This window comes from Zootoca vivipara, chromosome 4 (genome assembly GCF_963506605.1).
Source record: "Zootoca vivipara chromosome 4, rZooViv1.1, whole genome shotgun sequence".
Classification (NCBI taxonomy): Eukaryota; Metazoa; Chordata; class Lepidosauria; order Squamata; family Lacertidae; genus Zootoca; species Zootoca vivipara.
In genome coordinates, this window is record NC_083279.1 from 65,705,667 (window position 1) to 65,718,892 (window position 13,226).

General features: G+C 42.0%; 1 protein-coding gene across 10 annotated transcripts in view; it reads right to left on the reverse strand.

Moving 5' to 3' along the window:
* Positions 1-12,698, reverse strand: part of PHLDB2 (pleckstrin homology like domain family B member 2) — a 77,058-nt gene extending 64,360 nt beyond the window's left edge. For 4 of the 10 annotated variants that reach the window (XM_035116344.2, XM_035116342.2, XM_060273680.1 and 1 more), the window contains exon 1: positions 6,855-11,823. In XM_035116344.2, coding sequence (XP_034972235.2) covers positions 6,855-6,873 — 19 coding nt within the window. In that variant the 5' untranslated portion in view covers positions 6,874-11,823. The other 6 variants (XM_060273679.1, XM_035116334.2, XM_060273678.1 and 3 more) reach the window with 5 other exon arrangements.
* Between the last annotated feature and the right edge of the window lie 528 nt (positions 12,699-13,226).

Consider the following 13,226-nt stretch of genomic DNA (forward strand, 5'->3'; position numbering starts at 1 on the left):
CATGCAGCTGCTGGGTGACCTTGGGCTAGTCACACTTCTTTGAAGTATCTCAGCCCCACTCACCTCACAGAGTGTTTGTTGTGGGGGAGGAAGGGAAAGGAGAATGTTAGCTGCTTTGAGACTCCTTCGGGTAGTGATAAAGTGGGATATCAAATCCAAACTCTTCTTTTCTTCTTCAGGATCTGTCCTTCCAGTAAGCACTCAGGGCTGATTTCCTTCAGAATTGATAGCCTCCTCCAGCACCATAATTCAAGGTTTCGCTATGCTAAATTAAAGGTTTAGCTACACTTAAAATATTTTAAACAAATCCGTATTTTCTCTCGGCTTCCCCACTCTTCACACCTGTGAGTACGGTAACAACACTCTGAGAACAAAACTAACATAAATCAGCCTGTTCCCTTTGTGCACTGAAAAGAAATGAATTGTTGGGAAAGAAAGGGCTTTGTTACAAATACTTTGCAGACTAAGAGAAAGATAACATCGATTAATCGAAATTGAAACTTTAAAATTCATGTTATTACTACCCTGTTTCTCATATTTTAAGACATACCCATAAAATAAGCCATAGCAGGATTTTTAAGCATTCAAGGAATATAAGCCATACCCCGAAAATAAGACATAGTGATAGGCGCAGCAGCAATGCCGGCCGTGGCAGGGGGAGGAGGAAAAAAATAAGACATCCCTTGAAAATAAGCCATAGTGTGTTTTTTTGAGGAAAAAATAAATATAAGACGTGTCTTATAATATGAGAAACACGGTAGCTTCATAGGATCAGAAGTTCAGTGCTGGACAAGTGGAAAGTACTTCTGTTTGTGAAAGGGGAATGCTCCCCATTACCTATTTCTGTTGAAGCACCCCCATAACATAATGACATTCTGTTCAGAAGATTTTCCCCCACCCTGCTTCCTGCTTTCAGGGTACACAGAGAAATGTGTAGAGTCTGCTAACAGAGCCCTGTTAGGTTCATGGAAAGGAATTCAGGATCCAAGCCATTAAGTTGTACTCTTAATTCATGTATATGTACTGAAAGTGATATGTAGCTGTGAAGTTATTCTCTTTCAAGAGTAGGAGATGCAGTCAAGGGGTAACGGAGAACAATTTGGTTGGAGGAAGCAAGCAGTATTCCCCCCCACAAATCATGTTGAAGGGCCTTCTTTGCTTTCTCTCTTAGTTCTTGGTCTCAATAATTACAAAAACAAACAAACCCCACCCTTCCTCAATGAGAAACTAAACATTTCATGACAGGGATAGTAAAGTGGGACCCTCCTGATGTTGTTGAACAGCTCCTCTCAACCCTGACTGTTGGCCATGCTGGCTGAGGCTGGTGGGATTTAGAGTCCAACAACTTCTGCAGCGCCAAAGGTTTTCCCTCCTTGCTCTATAATACTGTATAGAACTTAAGGGAAATGAACTTCTCTATGAAAACAACAGTTGTGTCAATGCAGGGCTATATACTGTCCCTCCTTGAATCGTGGTGTATTTCTTGGGAACCTTACCATCACTTAATAAGCAAAATACGGCCTGTTCACACCCAAACAGCAGAAAGCCAAGTTTTATACCTTAGAAGCGAAGAACATAATAAATGCAAGTGTGATGCTAGAAAGAGCTGACGATGATAGAAAGGCCGAAAACTCCCCATATGGCACACATCTGAACATTACACAAGTCTAACTGCAATGTGCATTTCTGCCTCCCAAAATGAATTTTATGATCACAGAAACACCACACAAGGTTTTGATACATTTACCATCAAAATCAAATCATGCGATCAGAATGATAACGCAAAACAAAGGTCTCTTTTCTAAAGTCGTGGGGGAAAGGTGAGAGTCCCAAATTTGCAACTAGAAAATCTGTAATCTGATTCAGGACTGCCAATTTGTGGCATCTGTTCTACAAATCACTTACTAAGAGGCTGTGTTTTGACACATTTGACAGCTACTAAGTTCTGAAATCAGGAACTAAGAGAGAATTTGGCAGTGAGAGAGTTTAAGGACACATCCAACAATATGTATTTCAGCAAAAAAAACAACTTGTGGATCCAGATGTTTCAGATTAACCCCTCCCCCATAGAAGTACACTTACAACATTGTCATAGCCATTTAAAAAGTCAAAGTAATGCATTAAATCTGTGTGGATCCTGATTTACTGGTATGCATTTCTCTCACAACCAAACAATTTATTAAAACACTGGATTTTTTTCTTAATTGTCCCAATTCCGTTATTCTTTTCAAAACCATTCCAGGTGAAAATAAAGCTGTTTGAGACACACACAAACGTTTGAAAGCTACTATTACCATTTAAGGTATTATTCTACTTTGGAAAATGGAGGGCAGATCCTGTGGTTGAAGTGATTTTCTGAGGGAATCTGAGGAACTGAGGCAAACAGCAGCCACATCACAGATTTGAAATGAACGCATTTCAGGGTCCAGATGGCATCTATCCAACAGCTCTTAAAGAACTTAAATATGTAATTGCTGCTCTTTTAAAAAAAGAAACAAAAATAATACCTGACCCCTTGCAACTGGTCTCTAAGAGTGGCTTCTTTATCTGAGCACCAGGAAGTGGTCAATGTAACACCAATTTTAAATAAGGGATTCAGGGAGGATATGGGAAACTATCTTAACTTAATGTACCTGTATGTTCTAGGAACACTGGTGGAAAGCACATAGAAGAAGTATTGATGAAGAGCCAGCATGGCCTCCACAAATTTGTCATTTCTAACTATGGTAACCTCTTGGAGTTAGCTTTTTCAGTAAGCATGTGGATGAAGTTATCTGGACTTTCAAAAAGCTTTTGGTACAGTACAACACCAAAGACTGCTAGAGCAGAAATAAACTGTTCTCACAATGGAAAGATTAACAAACAAACAAAAAGAACCAGAGTCCCCCCAGGATAAGGATTGGGATCTGTGCTTTTTAACGTGTTCATAAAATGACCTGGAGTTTGAGGTCAGAAGTAAGCTGGCCAAGTTTGCTGATTATACCACATTATTTGGGGTGGTTAAAAGGGGGTCGGGTCATGGGGAGTTTCCAAAGGATGTATCCAAACTGCCTTATAGGGTATGCAAATGGCAAACTCCATGAAAAAAGTGTCAAGTGATACAAATTGGGGCAAAATTTTCTAACTTCACATATATGCTCTTGGGGTCTGAACTGGCAGTGACTGACCACAAATGAGATCTTAGGGCCAACCATGGGTAGTTTGACCCAATGGGTAGCTGCTATGAAAATGGAGATTTCCATGTCGTAGATCATTAGGAAAGGAATTGAAAATAAATAAAACTGTCATTGCCACAATGCCATTATACAAATCTATGCTGTGAGAATACCCTCAAAGAGGGTATTGTAGAGCTGGAAAAGGGGCAGAAAGGGGCATCCAAAATCACCATCAGCACCATCCCTTTTAATTTGTATACTGTCTTTCTATTTTACTATACCCAAGGCAGTTTACAAGCTGAAGAAACAAAGAATGTACACCTTATAACAATATAATCCAATACAAAAATGTGAGAATAAAACATAACTTTAAAATAAGCAACTTATATCAAACGAAGTAATATTCAACAATGAACAATGGCCTGCAGCAACTCAAGGTAGTAAGGTGAGGTGACATTAAAAAACATGGAGCTTTTCAGTTTAGAGAAAAGGCACGTAAGTATGTATGTGTATATGTGGCTGTAATTGTGTTTTTGTTTTCATGGGACAGCATTCAATTTTGTTTTACTATGACAATGACAATAAAGTTATATCTAAATCTATCTAAAATAGCTAAATGTACAGCTATATATAATCAGGCATGGTATAGAGAAGGTGGATAGAAAGACATTTCTCTTCTTCTCTCACTACACTAGAAATTGGTATCATCCAATGAACCTGAATATTCATTGAGGTTGTCGTTCGGTTACATTTGGGGTATATGTATTAATGAAGTAAGATGATATTGGTGTCTATCAGACTGTTGCATGTAAAAACTTTATGGTGGGGGTTAGTGTCACAGAAGAGTTATAGAAAGAACCTGACATACAAACCACAATTTACCACTGGAAAGTACTCTTGTAACACTACAATTGTGGGAAAAGACTGGCAGAGGAAGTGCTTATGACTTTTTCTTTTCCTCAGAGGAAATAACGTGGAACACTGCAAGAGCAGCATCTTTTAACAAACGGGTAGTATTACAGTAGTTTGCTAGATAATCTACATTTTTGGTGACCACATCTATTGGACAAATATTTTTAAGGCTATCTTCAGGATGTACATAGGTAGGAGGATACACACGTACAGATTAGAAAAGTTTTGCTGGCTTGATACAAAACCCAACCAAATATACTTTGAAAAGAAGGGTGTCGTCATTTTGTCTGATTTACAGTCATCATCAGATACCTGTGATGTTAAGTCTGTTTAGAAATCTACTATTAGTATTCTTGGGAGAAAAATTAGAAGTTCCACAGCTGAGGTTGGTGCTCAGATTCTCCTTCTCAAGAAGCTCATAAACCTGAAATGCAAAGTCTGATATATCTTTGTTATGCTTACTTGCAAATAAGGTGCACTGCAATCCATGCAGATTTCTCAAATACCAGTAAGTGAACAGGACTATAGCCTTACAGCACAATCTTGTGTCTGTTATTTGTGGAAGTAAGCTTCCCTCTATTTAATGGAAATATTTGATTTGATTTTAATTAAGGTAGTTATAGGACACTTTTCAATCCCAGGGCAATTTATATATATAAAATCCCAGCTCCAATAAAATGTATCTCACTTGGATTAGTGTTTAAAATTGCAGCCTATATCCAACACTCTATTGAAGGGTATGGGTGTGATGAGATGAATTGATTGTTTTTATTATTTTCAACAGAGAAACCGAGGGATACGACCTTCTTCAGCTTGGCGGCCACATTTCCTTCTAGGGCAAAATGTCAGCAGCAGGTGGCAAATGCGGCTGAGCAATCGTTGCAGATTTTACCTTTGTACAGGAGACCAAGTTTCACACACCCCTCTCTGTTCTCCGTTTAGGGAATCACAGTGTTTTTATCAGAATTCAAGGACACAATCCAACCAGGCAAAACCAGGACGCAAAGCAGGACCAATAGGGGATGTGGCCTGGGGAGGATTCCAAGGGCCAGATAAGAGAGGCTTGGTGGCCCTGAGGTTCTCCACCCCTGCATCAGTGGGTTTCTACCTATCAGCCGCTGCTGAGCTGGAATTCATTTGCAGACCTGACATCTATCAAATGGGGAGTGAACAGAGCCTAAGAGCAGATAGCTCCCTCCAGAAAGGAATTCTTCCTTATCCAGTATTTATGTCAATGACTCCTCTTGTTTTGAAGGTTCCTTACAAGTCGAGAGGGCTTCGTACTCATTTGTCATTCCCCTTTTCGCATCACCTTGTTTGCATTTGACTGTCAATTGCAACAGGACACACCTATGGTTTGCATAACATCCTTCACCCACTGACTATCATCTGTCTAAATCAATGCAAATATGTTTATGCTAACTAAGGACAATACTTCATACATATGAGTTTGTCGCAAAGCAAATGTGCTAGTCTTTCACTTGCCATAGCACCCTTTGCTGGTTTTTGTAGGCAAAGCTGTAGATCTCATGGATGCATGAGGATGAATGGGAGCTTCCAACAAAAACAAAACAAGCGAATTCAAAATTGTATAAGCCAATCAACCTAGATTTTATATTCTCATTTTGTTCTTTTTCTCCTGGTTTTCAGACGGAATCCTTCCCAGCTTTACCAGGATATTCTGAAGAACGTGGCATCTTCTGCAAACAAAGCAGATGCACTACCACTGCGGGACATCATTTAAAAGGTTAATAATATCGGAGGAGAGGAGGCTTTAAAACTCTGGCCATATGGCAAGGAAACCATTACATTTCAACTGAAATTTAGAACAATGACCTTTCAGTCAAAGAAACCTCAAACCTCAACGAGTAGACCCTGCCCCCATGCAATGAACATTATAAAAGTGTTGCTTTTGGCTTAAGGCAAACTAACTCTGGATGTTGGGAAGCAGACAGAACTGTTTTAAAGCTGTCCGGAAGCAGGCTTAAGATTCTTGATCCCTGAAAGAACACATGAAGTACCAGAGAGTAGTATATATCACCATTCCTGTCACTGCAGGATCCTCAGAAAAGGGACAACCGGCACTCACATGCAGTTCTGTATTTACTTCACTGGTACAACAATGGAAATAAAACATACAGGTGGAATAAGAGCATAACAAAATGCATTTGGGGCTTCTAATTGCTCTTGTTCTTTTAGTCCTTGTAACTATTTACATCTTGGTCCTCATCTCCTTTTTTTTTTACTTTTGCCACTTTGTTTTTAAAAAAAATCCTGTTTCAAATGCTAGTATGATTATCAATTTATTCTTTCCCTACACAAAACATATAGTAATTGGTTTTCTCTGAAGAACCTGTTCAAAACACGCAGCCTGATCCAACACATTTCCCCAGAAAACCCCACTCAGTTCATCCATGTAAGTGTGCCTAGGACTGCAGCCTTATTCCATCTTGTTTTTAACTCATAATAGTTATCTATACTTGGATCCAACTACCACCTCCTCTTCGTTTTTCTCTCCCTAATGTCATATGCTGACAATGTATTCGAGGTAACAACTAAAACGCGTTTGACTGCTTCATAGCTCCATATGGTCAAAGCATTTTAATAGGAGCAAGAACCACAGCATCAGTGTTGCCAAATGTGAAGTAAACCTCATCAGCGATGGAAGTAGCAAGCAGCAGTTAACATAACATACTGTACAGTACTGTAATTATCAAGGTACTTACTCAAGAATGTCTGAGTGCTACAGAATGTTAATAAGACAATCCCAGAACAAATTGCTCTTACCGTAGTAGACTGTAGCCATAGATTTCTATAAAATAGCTTCCCTTCAGTTTTCAAACTCACATCCATTTTCTAAAACTGAAGAAGATTTATTCTTATTAATCATGACTTATATTCCGTCCTATCTCAAAGGCTTGGAACACATCTAAAACCAGCACACAGGTAATATCTACCACACATATAAAGCTTTAAGGTAAATTCAACCACTACAAATAATTCCAGTGATATAAGCCAACTCAAATAATAAGGTCCTCCTACAGTGCTTACAGTACCTAGAGGTAAGGTAAAGGTAAAGGACTCCTGGATGGTTAAGTCCAGTCAAACTGCGCCCGCCCACCAGCCGCACAACGGTGCCAGGGCGCCCGACATGCTTAAGACGGCCCTGGTATTACCACACTTTACTCTGAACCTTTGGCTGCTTGCTATCTTTCAACAAACAGAGCTGGTAACAACAAGTGCAGATATGATCACTAAAGAATCCCACAGGTTATCAACCAGGAAACTCACACATGCATTCAAGGACAACCCATGTGCTCACAAAATAAAGATTATGGTTTATCAATATCTGGACATGCATAGTGTGAGATGCTCCAGAGTGGTCAGAAACTTCCTAACTTGATCTCGAAACAACTGAAGCAAACTGTGTCCCAAAGCTAGAAGCAGGATTGAAAAAAAGACAAGGCAGAATGCCTAGATGCCTAGAATTGTACACCAACTACATGCTGTAACGATTTCCCCAATTTTCCCACAAAGGAGGAGGCAGAATTAAAATGAGCTTTTTGACATAAAGTAAATATTTCTTCTTGTTGTTGTTTATTCGTGTCCGTCTCTTCGTGACCCCATGGACCATAGCACATCTTGCACTGCCTCCTGCAGTTTGGTCAAACTCATGTTCGTAGCTTCGAGAACACTGTCCAGCCATCTCGTCCTCTGTCGTCCCCTTCTCCTTGTGCCCTCAATCGTTCCCAACATCAGGGTCTTTTCCAGGGAGTCTTCTCTTCTCATGAGGTGGCCAAAGTATTGGAGCCTCAGCTTCACGATCTGTCCTTCCAGTGAGCACTCAGGGCTGATTTCCTTCAGAATGGATAGGTTTGATCTTCTTGCAGTCCATGGGACTCTCAAGAGTCTCCTCCAGCACCATAATTCAATCTCTTTATTACAGCCAATGACTGAAGTATGATCTGCAACCTTAACTTTTGACATTTATTTTGTACTTCCATGTACCATAGGAAGATCCACTGCTGTTTCAGCGGGAGAAGGAGTTAAGAGTCCATAGCTCCCTTGCTATGGGAGAGATAATACAAGTCAACATATCTTCCACCTCTGTGGGAGGACAAAACCTTATGAGAGTTCTGGAAACCTAGTACCTTGGAAGTTGAATGGAATCCATTCCGGAACTCCATTCGACTTCCAAAACGTTCAGAAACCAAAGTGCGGTTTCTGATTGCGGCTACTAGAAGTCATAAAAGTCATAGAAGCCCCATCGGACATTTGGCTTCCAAAAATAGTTTACAAACCGGAACAGTCACTTCCAGGTTTGGGACGTTCAGGAGCCAAAACGTTTGAGAACTAAGCTGTTCAAAAACCAAGGTACGACTGTATATCACTTCAATGGAGGTTTAGAGCTGCAACATATGAATCTTTATGGGTTCTATATTATCTTCCATATTACCTTTTTCAATTTCAGACGACCTGTTCCCAGGTTAGAATTTCCAATGAAAATATGCATAAGTTCCTAAGTGTTCTCACCAAGTGCATTTTTCATTCTCATTAGATTTCCTGGAATCTCCCAAACCTCACACTGAGCTGTGAAAAGACCTTTGCCAACAGCAGACATTGCCCTTCTTTATAAGGACAGTGATCCCTTTGCCTTTTTCTTAAATCCATTTTAAAAGCAAAGCAAACTGAATATGCTTTTATTTCGCCCTTGATTTTTGAGTGACAGTGGCATAAATGCATTAGGCTGCATTGTACAGAGGCCAACCACCACCAAGAGGATTCATTCCACAGTGGTTTTGTGGTTCAGGGAATCATAGCAAGACCAGTCAAACTAAACTATATAGGAGTCTGTACCACAAGGGCATGAGGGACGCGGGTGGCACTGTGGTCTAAACCACAGAGCCTAGGGCTTGCCGATCAGAAGGTTGGCGGTTCAAATCCCTGCGATGGGGTGAGCTCCCGTTGTTCGGTCCCAGCTCCTGCCCACCTAGCAGTTCGAAAACACGTCAAAGTGCAAGTAGATAAATAGGTACTGCTCCAACGGGAAGGTAAACAGCATTTCCGTGAGCTGCTCTGATTCGCCAGAAGCGGCTTAGTCATGCTGGCCACTTGACCCGGAAGCTGTCTGCGGACAAACACCGGCTCCCTCGGCCTATAGAGCGAGATGAGCGCGCAACCCCACAGTCATCTGCGATTGGACTTAACGGTCAGCGGTCCCTTTACCTTACTACAAGGGCAAACAAGATCCCTTATCAAATAGAAGATGCATAAGTGCAAACAAAATAGAATTAATTATGTCCCATAATTATCAGGAAGGAAGAAGTATAGCAGAGCAAGTTGAAAGCATGCAGATGTATCTTTGTTTTAGCAGACTGTTGTTGCTTAAAGGAATAGGGGATCCTATGCTAAACCAATGTGTCTGCCACCCATTATTTTAGCCCTTCTAGTCCTGGAATATAAATTGAGATTCACACAGCCTCCTTTCCTTCTGCTCAGCCTCTGAAATTGTCTATAATATAGTCAGCATTCTACCCCTCCAATTGGAAAAGCTATTCATACATTGAAGTTTTTCTAAACTTGAAAACATTTATTCAGTTCCCTAATTTTATGAAGAAGCAACTGCTATATTATGAGCTTTAGAATATTCCGAGGTGCAGGCACAGTCTTAACCTCCCATATAGCTAATCATCATAAGAACCAGAATCTAGATGGTGGCGCTACTCTATAACTTGCTTCCCATAATAGTCAACCAGTCCCAACCGGTTCTCACATGTCAGTCAATGATGATGTTTGAATTCCAAGGTCTACTCAGTGAAGGTGACGCACTTCACCAAATCCATCCCCTGCAGAAGACTGCTACAGAGTATAACTTAAGGAAAGCTACTGCTTACATCTATACAACCTATGCACATAGCCTTTATGTTCTGTAAAGAATTTAGCAGTCTTTCTTGTCTTCACAATAGCTTTGAAGTGGGTTTCCATTATTTCTGTTTAAAAGATGATCAGAGATTTACCACACACTATGGCAACTTTGGATGATACTAGAAGTGCTAACTAACAAGGGAATGAACTCTCTGTGCTCACATTCTCTGTACAGTACTTGCATATCTGTGCAAGCTGTATGAGTGACCTCCAATTTTGCACAAGTTGCAGTGGAAGAGCAAAAATGCCAATGCAAGGAACCTGTGCACTCACTTAAGGCAGAGATGGGGACACAGCTTTTCTCCTCCCAGAACATTGGCTACGCTACCTGGAGTCCAACAACATCCAATGGGCCAGAGGTTCCCCATGCCTGACGTAAGGGTAGCACTGATTGTATTATCCAAAGACATCCTGCATTTTTGACACAACTGAGACTTAAACTCCAGTCCAGAAGATCACAGTTCAGCAACCTATGCCAGGCAGAGCCAACACGTTGTCCTCCATGTGTTGAACTTCAGCCCCCATCATTCCTGGCCATTCGCCCCATACTGGCTGGGGCTGATGGGAGATAGAATCTGGTAACATTGGAAAGGCATTGTGTTGGCTACCATTCAGTCTATATACTGGACCAAACTGCAGTAAAGGGGCTATCCATCTCTTCATCACCGTGATTGTAAGTTCAACATGTTATACTTTGATCACAAAAATGACAGAGTCTAGTGACATCTTAGAGAAAACTTGATTCAGCATTTCATAAGCATTTCTGGGTAAATTATCCTACAGATTTAAAATACGTAAACAGTCTACCATGACTACCGCTTTGTGCGTCTGACGAGTCCACAAACATTTATGCCACAATAAATCTGTTAGTCTTTAAGACACCACAAGACGTCTCTCTCTCCCCCTCTCTCTGTGTATGTGTGTGTTTGCTGTAACAGACAAACACAGCTATCATTTTCCAGGCTCAAGTTCTGGATTATGTGATCTGAAGCACATGTTTCAACTTCTGTCCTGTACTCTCCTGACAACAACCAGTGTACTTTGCTTGAATAAGAGCAGTAAAATCACATCTTCATTTGCTTAGGAAAACTATGCAAAACTGAGGATAGCATCACCAAACAGATCCTATTTGTGAATGCACAGATGAAGTCTTTGGGCTTATCAAGAGGGAGACAGAGAGAGAGAGAACAGAACACAAAAAGCTTCCTTTAAGAGACATTTTTAAAGGGCAACAATCATCTGGGATAGCATACAAAAGAGGAAAACCCTACAGGAGGAAACAGCAAGTGGGTGAGAGGAAACTGCCTAGCTGTGTTTGTACAAAGTCTCTTTCAAGGCAAGCACTAATCCTTCAGCTACAGAGGGTTCCTAACCAAAGCTCTGCTGAATGATTCTCAGCGGAAGAGAACAGTTTACATTAAGTCAACAGTGCCCTGGACTTGCAAAAAAACAAAACAAATGCTGTGCTGTCCCCGTTTCTTCTCAGCAGAGGCTTTTAACCTACTCTAAGCAAGTCCATTAGCAGAAATTTGTAGAAGTTGAAAAACAAACGCGCCACAGTTTGCAAAAGCAAAAAGCCCAGCAAGATTAAAATGCATGCAAAGCGACCAGTAAATCTTCCCCCATGAAAGACAAAACAAATCTGTCTGCCACGGAGCATAAAAGAGCAGGGAATCCTGGTGGGCAACAGAGAGACAGGTTTTGGGTTGTTAAGTAGGTGCCCTTTCTGGAGATGCCCTCCAAAATTCATTCCCTCCAAAAAAACAAAACAAAACAAAACTTCAGGGCGAAGTTTACAATCCTCTCCTGGGTTTTGTTTAGCTTCCGGACGGAGAGACGGACTTGCCTTTCTTAGGCAGCGCTCCCTTGCCCCGCACACAAGCTGTCTGCTGCGCGCTTTCTGCGCTCCTTCTCCCCGCACGTTGTGCGCGCGGGCGCGCAGATACCCAAAAGCGCGCGGGACAAAAGCAGTTGCTCCAGGCAGCGCCTCACTCACCTCCTGGCGCTGCTGCCTTTTGTGCATCCTTCGCCTTCTCCAGCCACTCCGGAGACTCCTATCGCGGGCGCCTTACCAAGAGAGACCCCCCCCTCCCGCCTCCTTCCTCAGCCCGACAGGATCCTCCTCCTGCTGCTGCTGCTGCTCCTATTCCTCCCCGCGCAGCCGAAGCCAGTCCCGCCCCTTAGGGTATCCAAGCTCCAGCCGAAGAGCTCCGCCACACACACTCACACACACCCCTCCCGGCTACAATGGTTCGTTCCCTCCGGGATAACAGGGAGAGGGGAGGATCGAAAGAGGAGGGGTGCGAGAGACGCGCGCAGAGTCAGGAAGAAAGAGGATTTTTCCGAGCACAGGAAAGCTAACGAGCTGGGAGAAAGGGGGATAGTTCCAAATATTTCGCTCTGCATCTGATTGCACTTTGACCCCCGGAGGTTTAGGGCCAGTGGCTGTCTCTTAGCCAATTCTACCTGGCAGGGATGTTGGGAAGATAAAGGAGGAGAGAGAACAACCACCTGCACTATCTTGAGCTCCTTGGAGAAAAGTTGGAATACAGATGTAATACGAATAATAAACTGCAGTGCTAGTCACACTTACCTAGGAAGGAGGCCCGTTGAAGTCAGTGGGATTTTCTTCTGATTTGATTGGCTGCGGTTGTAAATCCGTTATGCGTTTACAATACTCTGTTTGGAGAACAAATTCAGGTTGGCCTTCTAGAATCCAGTTCTGGAGAAGAAAGCCTGTATTTGGGGAACAAGGTGAAATCCTCCCTTGAGGCTCTTGGGAAGTAGATTTCAGTGGCTGCCAACGCTGCAGTGACACCCACTTTAGGACAGGATAGGGGCAGAAAGCCAAGGTGCCACTCAGCATAGCAGAGGGTTAGACTAGATGACCCTTGGGGTCCCGTCCAACTCTACAATTCAATGAAAGCAAGATGAGCAGGAAGGCACCCAAAATCAGCAGGGCTGGATTGTCACTTTTTAAAAATAAGGGTTGGATCCATACCTGTTCATACTTGGAGTAGCCCAATTAAAATCAGTGGGGCTTAAATTAGTGGGGTTTCCTTCCAAGAAAGTGTGTCCTGCAGTCCTAAACACACTTAACCTGAATGAGGCTGCAATTCTAACCCCAATTACCTGGGAGTAAGAACCCCCATTGGCATGGTTAGGCTTGCAGTGTAAATCTGAATCTGACCTATTACCATCTAAAGAGGAAGGCCACATACTGTAAAAGCATTA